Source organism: Melampsora larici-populina, assembly GCF_000204055.1.
Source record: "Melampsora larici-populina 98AG31 unplaced genomic scaffold MELLAscaffold_9, whole genome shotgun sequence".
Classification (NCBI taxonomy): Eukaryota; Fungi; Basidiomycota; class Pucciniomycetes; order Pucciniales; family Melampsoraceae; genus Melampsora; species Melampsora laricis-populina.
Genome location: NW_006768773.1, coordinates 1,104,789 through 1,115,591, shown reverse-complemented (window position 1 = coordinate 1,115,591; position 10,803 = coordinate 1,104,789). Strand labels below are relative to the sequence as shown.

The window sequence follows — 10,803 nt, the reverse complement described above, 5'->3', positions numbered from 1 at the left end:
GTGCGTTGTTCGACCCAAAATTTCTTTGGTGACGAAAAGATATCCCAGGCGGCGAGGGATCAGGAATCACATCTGCAAGTGTTCTGTTGACAAAAAGGAAGATGGCCAGCAGAGTCGACCTGATCATTTGCGCAGGTACCTTGCCTTTAGCTTGTCCGGTGATATTATGAACGTAAGTCGGCCAACCTGCAAAAATCACCTGCCAATATCTTATTATTATGCTTTAATATATGAAAGAAGAGAAGGTATGAGTATGAAGGAACATGTGAATAAAACCGTAATCTGTAAATCAAAGGAACTCCAGCACCGCGAAGGAGGCAGGAAAAGTGTTTACCTTTTATGCAGCTCGGAAATATCAGGGACTCGTCGTCACGACCCGTTGCAATCCTGTTTATTCGAAAGACACCGTTATCAGGGATGGAGGCGATGCCCAAAATGGAGGAATCTTGATTTAATGGTGAAAGCGGGTCCTTGAGATTATCGACCGAAGTAGAAGAGCGATGTACTTGCAAAGTACACGGCGGCTTCCAATTATTCTTGGTTTGTGGCACTGCCAAAAGGATACAATTGTCTCGCTCGGTGGAATTCAATTCCCTACAAAAATGAATAATGATATGGATAATGAAGGGACTGTTCATCCAAAGAAGGGTGACTATCATATGTGGCACCGCTCTTAGCCATAGTAGATTCCGTTATGGTGCCCGATAGATCACGTCTGTTCATGATTTGAATGTGGACCGGCGAGGCAATAATCAGGGGGAAGCGGATGCATTACCTGGATATAATTTTGAAGTCTTGAAGTTTGCAAACAACGGTTGCCCTTCCTCCAGCAACCTAGACGTCGATTGACCTCGTTTTGACGCCAAAATGATGTTTTGATCCATATCGGATTGGCCCCTTACCATTTGTTGAGCCCTGGTGTCGACGAACAAACATGTTGTTGATCCGAACGGGGAAACATGTAGCTCTTAATACACAGTCCTCCTCAGCACTTGAAGTTTGGTGCAAGCGGCCTGTATGAAAAAGGTAAATTGAAAAAGTCCCTCTCTCAGAAAAAGGTCGATTTCACGAGCTGTAAGGGGGTGCGGAAGGCATTGCGTGGACTCACCGGCCGGCCGCTTGGATGCGAGATACAAGGCAGTTGGCGATCTCGATCACCGCACATTGTTTTTTCATCAAGCTCCACATCGAGATAACAAATGCTGACTTCGAAGCTCGAAACCAGCTTGCGATGCGTTCCTCTATGTAGACTCTAGGCTGATCGACTGGTCTAAAGAGAGTCAGGATCACTATACATAGACCCAAGAGTAAAGACGAGACTCCGAGTCAGGGAGAGAAAGAAAGTAAAACACCCTCACCTTCTCTCATTGACCGTTCTCTCCAAGTGTTCAGTCGACTCGGATTAGCCAATGATATCTTCAAGCTATCGATCATATCATTGCTGGCGAATTCTGGGTAATCAAACATTTCATTTGGTTATCAATTTAGTTGATGACCAATGACCATGTATGACTCGGTACCGCATCTCTTGTGAACTCGATGTATGCGGCACTTGATGTCATCTCTAATTGACCAGTGATATCATATAAAGGTAATCAAGAATCATCAAAGATTCAGACCAGCATTCTCAAGAAATGGAAATCGATGAACCGTTCGATACATTCAAACAAAGACAAAGACGTAGGATCATACCCATGGGACTTTCTTATGAAGAACACCACCATGAGTCACTGAATCGTCAAGATACTCATGAACAGGTGAGTAGGACAATTATGGCAAGACCTTTACTTCTCTGTCTGTCTATTTTCTTCTACATTGCAAAATGCTGGCTTTTCAAGATAGGATATGTCTCATACGCCTTCAACGCCGTTGACACCCTTTGATGGAATTGTTTAGAGCTTGTAACATATTTTCAAACATTCTGAAGAGATAGTCTGGACGTGATCAATGATCCTGATAATGAAGAACTTATACTGATTCGATCTCCGCTTATGCAACCAGATATCTCAAAGCAACACAACAAGTGCCAAGCGTAAGTATACTGCTTGAGCTCCATTGTCCTTCTCTGGAGATTGAGCATCGACACATTGGAATTGTATGTCCCCTCAGGACCGTCACAGGCTCCTACGAGAAAAGCGAGCGCAAAACGCATGAAGTCAAAGTCATTTGATAGTGAAAGGCTTACTTCAAAACCCTTAAAGCGCCGATTATTACGGTTTAGTTCATTAGGCATCAGAAGGCCTCCTGCAGCGTCGGTGGGTGCTCATCATCGTCCGGAACCAGAGGTATTAAATTCATCTTCACAAGACCAACAACCAAATGATGAACAAATCTCGCAACCTATACTTCATCAAGGTTTAATGCGACACACCGTACCAGTGACTTTAGTACCACACAAAGAACTGATTCCAATCTCAAAACTCTCTCTCAGTTCAAAAGATTATACTTATCTACAAACTCTTGCACCACTCGCTTTCTATCGCGAAGAAAGGTATAATTGGGGTCATGTTAAGCTTACTAACCTCCGAACCAGATCACAATTTCCATGTCTCAAAATGACTTCCCAAGCCTTTCCTCAAGAACCTACAAGACGACGTGCTGAGTCAGCGTATTCTACTTTCCATTCAATGTGTCCCAAAAAAAATTCTGATATCTGTTTGTTTTTTCCTCAATACAAAGCCATAAATCCATCTCCAACAAATCAGCTCCAAGGGGAAGATTCAATGCTTTGACGCGTTTGAAAAAAAATCCCGTGATCTTGCCAAAGTGTAAGAACGTGCGGCCACGACGTGGAGGCTCAGTCTTGATGCGATGTCCAAAGCCACTCAGATTCATTGGCGACAGTAATGTTAAAAAATCTCAACTTGAATCAGCCGATTCTTTGAACAAGAGACAACTTAAAGTCACGTCCAGTCTCACCAGACCATCGACAATCCGCGACGATCAGATACTTGCAACTTCAACCGCTTCTCCCGTCCAGATCACCTCACCTGTAAGCCTTGCCAATATAAGCACGGAGATGGAGCAACAAGTGGCCAAGAATATAAAACTTCCCGATGAATGCAACAATGTCAATGGTTGCTCTGTGTCTATTCCTTCATCAGATGATATCCCCTTAGCTAGGCATGTAGATTTTCAAGTTGAGAGATCACTCCAACCCACTCCTCGTCATCTCTCCGAGATATCAACACACAAAAACCCAGCTCAATCCTCCACCCTGGCCGTTCCGCTTTCACTTTCGAACGTAACTTCAAACCATAGTCAAGTATCACAATCTGGTAAGGAAGTTTATCCTTTCACACCATAAAGAGTTCAAATCCTCTTATTACCCGAACGCTAATCTCTTTCCATGTTTCTAATGTCCTCAACAGAACCCAAACCTTCAAAGTTGAACCATACTCAATCTTATTTTGGACAATTACTTCATCACTTAAGTGATATTTCTTCCGTCCAACAATTCTTTTCAAACCATCGTACCTTTACGTCAAATAAAGCAACAAGTTTGACTGTTCCACCTGAAAAAAAATGGACCATCATCAAATCAGAAATCAAGGCGAGAATCGATACTGAAGAATGTCAAAAAAATTTTGTTTCTGAACCGACCAAGTCTTTCACGAGAGAAATCAGTCCTTTTCTAGAGAATTATCGGCCGAATGATACAGTTGATCAGGTTTCTGGTATTCCTGATGCGTTACATATTGCTGAACAGAACGAAATAAGAGATATATCTATCTTTTCAGATTCTGAAGTCTCGGAAGATAAAGTAGATGGTGCCACCACATATATCACTCCCGATGCCAGGGTACATAAAGATGATAAGGATACTGAACGTGTTGCTGAGACTCAATCTAGTGATTCCTCATTACTGCCTAATCGTCTTCCGATACTCGAATCATCAACACTCGACTCATCACTAGCTCAACGACCCAAAGCCCATGAAGTTCATGAAGAAAACCTTATCCAAAGCTACACTAGTGTCTCATCTTCAAATGGAGAAGAATCGAAGACGTCTCCTAGTTCGATCCTTGCACCTGAAACCCCACCTATAACACCTAGATATGATCCATCAACTCATCTTATGACAAACCCACCAAATTCGAATGATTCAATATGGTCATCTTTAGGAATAAACTCAATATCATCACCAAGTAAAAATAAAAAATTAACCAGATTATCTAGTGATCAATCTTTAATTGATTTTAAGAATTCAATATCATCCAAATCTATGTCTACAATTTCAAAACAATCAATTAAACCTCATCCTTTTTTAGGTAAGAGATTATTCTATTGATTAATAAAAATGATGTCGATTTTTTTTTGATCAACTTGACAAATTATTCTGATTGATAGGTAAAAAATGTCAAATTCGAAATAAAACTCTTCAAAAATCTCCTAAACTTAAGATCTGTATTAATGGAATACAATCTTTTAAAAGAAAAGGAAGATTGATTGGTAATATCCCAAGTTATTTTGCTGGTCAACATTATTAAAATAACATTCTATTTTCAACACTCAATTAAAAAGTGAAATCTTAATACCTTGAGCCTTCAGTATACAAAAAAAAACATTTTTTAATTTTAAAGTGTAATATTATTTGTTGAGAAGAGATTATGTGTATCATTATCATTATCATTATCAAGTTTATTAAGCATGTGTATGTAAAATTAATTTAAAAAAGTGAAAAAAGTCCAACTTGAGAATCTGTCGAAACCCATTAGCATCATTAAATCGAAAGTGATCCGATGATTGTTAACTAATAATCAGTCGAATCCTTCAAGATTTCTTTTTATTTCTGGTCAGAAACCAAAACATGTAAAAGTGCATCATTCAATTCATAAGGAATTATAAATCTTTCAGTATACAAGGCTTTGTTGTTCTACAATTCTTGATTTAGGTTCATCAAGTCTATAAATCGAATTTTAATAAATTCAAGTTGATGATTTATTAATAAATTCAGTTACACTTTCAAGAAACTCTTTTGGTTTTTGAGCATGAACTAAAAAACCAAACCAAAAAAACCCACATTCAATTCTCAAACGATCATTCAAAAAAAGAGCAGAACACTATAAACTTACCCCAATGACCAACATCAAATTCGATAAGTTGATGATTAGGAAACAATTTCTTCATAGGATCCAATGAATGACGATTAATATATTTAGATGATTTACCTTTAATAAACATAGTAGGGTTTTGATATGTAGAAATTGGTGTTGGATTAGTAGTCAGATCGTATGGAAAATCTCCTACTTCATTACTTGTGATTTGTTGGGTTAAAGCTTCTAGTGATAATTGGATTTGATATTGATGATTAAGTTTTTTTAAATTAGTTAAAAGGAATTGACGAATCTCGATTTCCTAAAAAAAAAAAGTCACCAATCAATCAAAAATCATCAGTTTTACAAAAAACCAAGTTATTGATAGTTTTATAAAATTCACTTTTTCAAATCGACTTAAAATTTCATCTGCTTCTTTTCTCGTTCCAACTTTCCTTAAATTAATTTCTTTCATTCCATTTAAATAAGTTTTAAATTCATCTGAAATTTTTCCTTTCATTGGAGAAATATCCACAACGATTAATTTCTTAATCGTAGTTGAACCATTAGGATTCAAAGCTACTGTCATGGCTACTTTACCACCCCTTTAGAAAGGAAAATTCAACAAAAAAAATCAAATGATAAGTTGTCATGAATTTGTTTTCAACTTTTTTAAACGAATTTAACTTACATTGAATGACCAATTAAATTCACATTCTTTAGTTGGTTTTCATTAATAAAGGCTTCAATATCAGAAGCGTAATCATCATAAGTTGTGTTTCCAATCGTAGCAGGACTTTCACCATGATTCCTTTGATCCTAACCCGAAAAAAAAAACCAAAAACCCAAAACCCATAAGTAAGAATAAACTATTTGATGAATCATTTTTTTTCTCAAACTCAACTAAAACAAATACTTCACGATTGGTATTCTGAGAGATCCTTTTAGCTAAAGTTCTCCAATTCTGACGTGAACCGAATAAACCATGTAAGATGATAATAGGATCTTCAATAATTGATTTCTTGATGATTTGATCTGATTGTAATTCACCAGTTGGTAAGAAATGATCAAAAGCTAATGAGACTGGTTTAAGATTCTTGTTGGATGAATAGAATGATCTTTTAATGATTGGTTTTGATTTGAATGATGATGATGAGATGAATGGTTTTGTGAATGAATAGTTCCTTGAAGTAATCAGACTTAACATCTTTTCTTGATGAGTTGATGCAATTCACATTTCCGATCAACTCATGATGGCATCCTGAATGAGAATACAGTCCGACGAGCTGACCCGGTCCGATCCTACTACTACTTCTAGCTGTACTGTTACCCACCCAAACTTGAAGACTTCTTACCATCGAACCATCAAACTCAACCAAATCCACAAAATGAGATCACCCATCAACATTAGAACATTAAGAGACATAGCAAGACGTGAAGAATTCGAAAAAACTGAAGTACTAAGAAAAGCTTATCTATACGTATCAAGAAACGAAACCTTACCAGTCAAAGTATGTCTCTAACTCTTATCACCAAAAACAATCAATCAATTGATTTATATTTTCGATCTTTTCCGTTCAAAAAGATTAGAGCTCAAGCTCAATTATCTTTAAATAATTTACCTTCAAATTCTCATCCAACTAAAATTCATGAACGTTGTATAGTTTCAGGTAAAGGTCGTGGTGTGATTGCTAAACTAGGACTTTGTAGAGTCAGTTTTCTTTTTTCATACATTCGAATTCAAACCCAAATCTAATCTAACACTTGTTTTCTTTTTTTGGTTGAAATAGCATCAACTTAAATTAAAAGCAACTAGAGATAAATGGATGGGATTTGAAAAAGCAATTTGGTAATCAAATCAAAAACCTAGCTCTTTACTTTTTCCCCAGTTGGTTTCCCCGATCAAGTTGTGTCAATTCGATTCAAAACAAAAACTTCATAAATAGTTTGATTATAATCTCTTTTCTATTTGTTCAAATCAGATTTGTCTACATATTCGCCTTTGTTCGTTTTATATATCCTCAATCTTCAATTTGTTCACCAATAGTACGTAATAAAAAAAGTATGATTCCATGATAAAATACCAGACAATTGCCATTCCAGTGCCGTAATGGTAGTCTCTTCTCTCGAAGGACCTCCCCAACCACTTGAACATCTATACCTCCAGCCTGATGACAAGCCGAAGTTAGACTCTTTCCATAGACCGTGACGCAAGATCACTGAGGGATCTCTCAAAGCAAATCTAACCTCGTCATAGATATAAACACACATGTCCACAAGACCAGCATATAATTTTGTATTATATAATCAAAAAACTAAATAAAACAATTCAACCAAACCAAACAAATAAAAACCAATGCCAAATAATATATATAGTAATAGTCAACTTTGGAAAAAAAATCTCACAAACAAACATAAAAATAAAACACACATAAAGAATAAATCAATTCACTAAGAGGAAAAAAATATTTTTGAATAAACTTTTAACTTTTAACAAACGAACAAAAGAACTTAAGAAAAGGAATATAAAGTGATTTCTTTTTCTTTTTTCTTTTTGAAGATTTCTTATACATAGTTTTTTGGGGTGTCCTTCTTATCTTTTGTCTTTTGAAGTTCTTTTGTATATAATAATTCTTTATAAACTATCGAAATTCAAACAAGATACCCAAACCCCTATGTATCAACTCGAATCCGTTCAAACTAAACAAATCCAATCAAAACCAAAACCAAAACCTTTTCAAATCTATGCAAATCCAAATCTCTCTCAAAAAAAAGACAAGAATAAATTCTCAACTTACAAAAGGTATCATATTTTCCCAATCTTGTATAGATTTCTTATACATTGCAATATTCCCATCAGCCAAATCCGAAAAAAGTTCTTTTAATTCTTGTCTTTTACCAGATTGAAAGATCGAATGTTCTTTCAAAACTTCTTCATTAAATCCATCTGACGTTTCATGTGCAGCAGTCACTGCATCTTGAAGCTATTCCAATAAAATCAAATCAAATCAGTTTCAATTCTTCTCTTTCCGGGTTCTTCCTTTCTTCTACCCAAACAAGAAATTCAATCCATTCAAACTTACATCTTTAATCTTACTATCTAATCTATGAATCTTAGCTTCTCGACTCGTATCAGCTTCAGAACCTCTAAAAAGTTCAATCTTATCTTTCAAATATGAACTTAAACCTAATCCTCCATATCCTGCTGCAATTCGATCTCGTTCATTACTAATGTTAGATAGATATGCTGAAAGATCTTCGAAATCTAATTGTTTTTGATCCCTTAATTTTAATACGTTTCTAAAACTATCTGAATAATGAATAAGTGAAACTAATTTATGAAGTAATGGGGTAGTAGTCGCTGTGTTCTAGGGAAAAAAACCAACATATCATTTTCTTAGTCTTTTTTGACATACATTAGTTAAAAGAGATATTGAGTGCGTAATCTACTTACTAAGTCTCTTAGACCAATACTGTAATCGAGTAAAGCGGTTTCAAATCTTGATAAAGGTTCAGTGATACCAGACTCAAGAAACCCAAGTCCTTGAACAGATGCAGCTAATTCTTCATAATCACCAGCCAAATCTATTGATCAAAAAGTTTTGAAACCAAATCACAAAGAAGTAAAAAGATATAGTCATGAGTTTTACATAGAGTTGAAAATCTCAAAAAACAAACCAAGACTCTAGAAATAAAAAAAAATGTCACTCTACTTTCACACTTCATCAAACGTACCAGTGATCCGATTCCTAGACCTTCCTTCAATCCTTTCAATAGCTCCAAGTCTTTCTTCAAACCGATCTAACCCTTCACGAATCTCAAGAAACCGTTCGTCCGGTTTCCTAACTTTCGAAAACGCATTCAATAACGTATCTGAAGCCATCTCTAATAAAGAACTAGTAGGTTCAGACGTAGGTGGATGTGCCAAATGAGTATGCATATCTACATTCCATTGAGTCGATTCGATAAAACATCGTAATAATCTTGATCTTGATAAGATCGGATGTCTAGCTAATCTTTGTAGAAATCTTTCTAAGCTATCAAAAATCATGAAAGTTTAGATCAAGTGTTGGTTTTTAGCGGTTAGGTATTGGGATTGGGTCTTACCCATGTCTACGTCTTTCAACAAAGTCTGCACTAAACCGATCGCCAGTGACATACTCTATAAAACACAATCAAATTGGAAAAATAAGGTAAACAAATCAGTTATAGATACCAAAACACAGAGATTAGGGAATGGTATCAGAGGTACATACTCAATCTAGATTTGTCTGGTAGTGGAGGTACGACAGCAGCAGGAAAGTCTTTAACAAGATGATCATGAAGAAATACAAAGTCTTGAAACCTCCTTCTTGCAGATGGAGACTTGGATTGATAAATTGGAATATCAGTCTATATCGAGTGAACATAAGCAAAAAAAAAAGGATCGAATAAAAAACAAAAAAAAACATGAGTCTTAATCAAATCCAAAAGAACTCAAAGATTTCTAGTAATGATAAAACCAAAATCGTACCTTAGCTGTTACCAAATACGAAACAAAAGTATCCTTAGTTCCTTCAAGTTCACGAACTGGATGTTTAACTTCTACATCTAAATATCCTTCTCTAAGAGGTATAGATGGTGAAGAAAGTTCTCCAGTAGATCTTCTTCTTCTCAAAGACGATGATGATTCGTCTTCTTCTTCTGTTGATTTCCTTGGTGAATATGAATTACGATCAGATCCAAGTGGCATACTTGAACTTAATAAATGTGTCAAGTTTTCATCGGTGTCATCTTCAAATGTAGTTTCTTTTGTTTCATGATTCTTGTACGTCTTTGTACTCGCTTCGCTTGGTTCTTCGGTTGCTGGTGTGTCCCATGCTACTGATGAGAACATATCTTCTTGTAGCATGATGCTTGATTTGATGTAGTTTTATCTCTCGACCACAACTTATGATTGGATTCGAGGTCAGTCACCGTCCAGTTGGTCTGGTTTTGAAATCCGATTGATATTGAAGTTGTTTGAAGTGGATACAATGATAAGGATTTAGTTGAGAATACTTGAGGTTTCTTGAGCTTGGTGTGTTGAGTCAGAGTCAGTGTGAGTCAGTGAGAGTCTGAGTGTGCTTTGTGTGTTTTCAGATCAAATTCAACAAAACAATTTAAATTAAACTGTAGTTTCAAAACCAAAACTGCAGTTCTGAACTTCTGGATGCAAAAAAAACAGCATCCAAGCTGAACTACAACCCGATCTCAAAGACAGGTCTTTGTAAAGCTTGTGAAGCTATAAAAATGCTTTGGGATCATCTCAACAAGTCCAAAATCATAACAACCATGGACCGTCTCAAAAATGGTAGAAACGTGCAGTTTGGCTTGCTTACTTCCAGTTCCAGACACTTATATTTTTTGAGGAAAGCTTACTGGAATTCCTTCAACATAGAACTTACCATACCTAGGAGCAGGAGCAATATATCCTTGTCAAGAGGATCGTGTTGGATGATGAACAGGTCAATTATATGAAGTACTGAACACAGAGAACTTCAAAACTCCATGGCTCTTGAACATGTGGCTTTGAGGTAAATCACCCTTGACCCCACAGGGAAGTGGCATTCAGAGTAGGGCAAAATATATGTCATGGCCTTTGCCACACCAAAAGCAAGTAAAGCTTCAAGGCTTTGAAACATTAGATATGAACAGGAATGAACAAACATCTTTGAAACCCTTCATCAAACTTACTATCCAGCTGCCATTGCCCAGTTTAAATGGGTCATATAAGTGAAGATGCCAA

The 10,803-nt window shown here is 36.3% G+C and overlaps 5 protein-coding genes across 5 annotated transcripts; 2 read left to right on the top strand and 3 right to left on the bottom strand.

Moving 5' to 3' along the window:
• Positions 1-631: 631 nt before the first annotated feature.
• MELLADRAFT_115826 (uncharacterized protein) lies at positions 632-1,442 on the bottom strand (the record flags this gene model as incomplete). Its single annotated transcript, XM_007407410.1, has 3 exons — positions 632-1,013; positions 1,109-1,270; positions 1,359-1,442. One exon carries the CDS (start codon positions 903-905, stop codon positions 753-755), a length of 153 nt encoding a protein of 50 aa, XP_007407472.1.
• Positions 1,443-1,634: 192 nt separating this feature from the next.
• MELLADRAFT_61357 (uncharacterized protein) lies at positions 1,635-4,291 on the top strand (the record flags this gene model as incomplete). The annotated part of the gene is made up of 5 exons (XM_007407558.1): positions 1,635-1,757; positions 2,002-2,032; positions 2,110-2,491; positions 2,680-3,278; positions 3,372-4,291. The coding sequence occupies 5 exons, from the start codon at positions 1,635-1,637 to the stop codon at positions 4,289-4,291; spliced, it is 2,055 nt and encodes a 684-aa protein (XP_007407620.1).
• Positions 4,292-4,928: 637 nt separating this feature from the next.
• MELLADRAFT_96380 (alpha/beta hydrolase) lies at positions 4,929-6,243 on the bottom strand (the record flags this gene model as incomplete). Its single annotated transcript, XM_007407409.1, has 5 exons — positions 4,929-4,996; positions 5,076-5,358; positions 5,440-5,641; positions 5,728-5,855; positions 5,941-6,243. The coding sequence occupies 5 exons, from the start codon at positions 6,241-6,243 to the stop codon at positions 4,929-4,931; spliced, it is 984 nt and encodes a 327-aa protein (XP_007407471.1).
• A 181-nt stretch (positions 6,244-6,424) lies between these two features.
• MELLADRAFT_96379 (uncharacterized protein) lies at positions 6,425-6,889 on the top strand (the record flags this gene model as incomplete). The annotated part of the gene is made up of 3 exons (XM_007407559.1): positions 6,425-6,547; positions 6,622-6,747; positions 6,827-6,889. The coding sequence occupies 3 exons, from the start codon at positions 6,425-6,427 to the stop codon at positions 6,887-6,889; spliced, it is 312 nt and encodes a 103-aa protein (XP_007407621.1).
• Positions 6,890-7,825: 936 nt separating this feature from the next.
• MELLADRAFT_34568 (uncharacterized protein) lies at positions 7,826-9,768 on the bottom strand (the record flags this gene model as incomplete). Its single annotated transcript, XM_007407408.1, has 7 exons — positions 7,826-8,020; positions 8,120-8,404; positions 8,491-8,621; positions 8,772-9,073; positions 9,144-9,198; positions 9,293-9,428; positions 9,550-9,768. The coding sequence occupies 7 exons, from the start codon at positions 9,766-9,768 to the stop codon at positions 7,826-7,828; spliced, it is 1,323 nt and encodes a 440-aa protein (XP_007407470.1).
• Between the last annotated feature and the right edge of the window lie 1,035 nt (positions 9,769-10,803).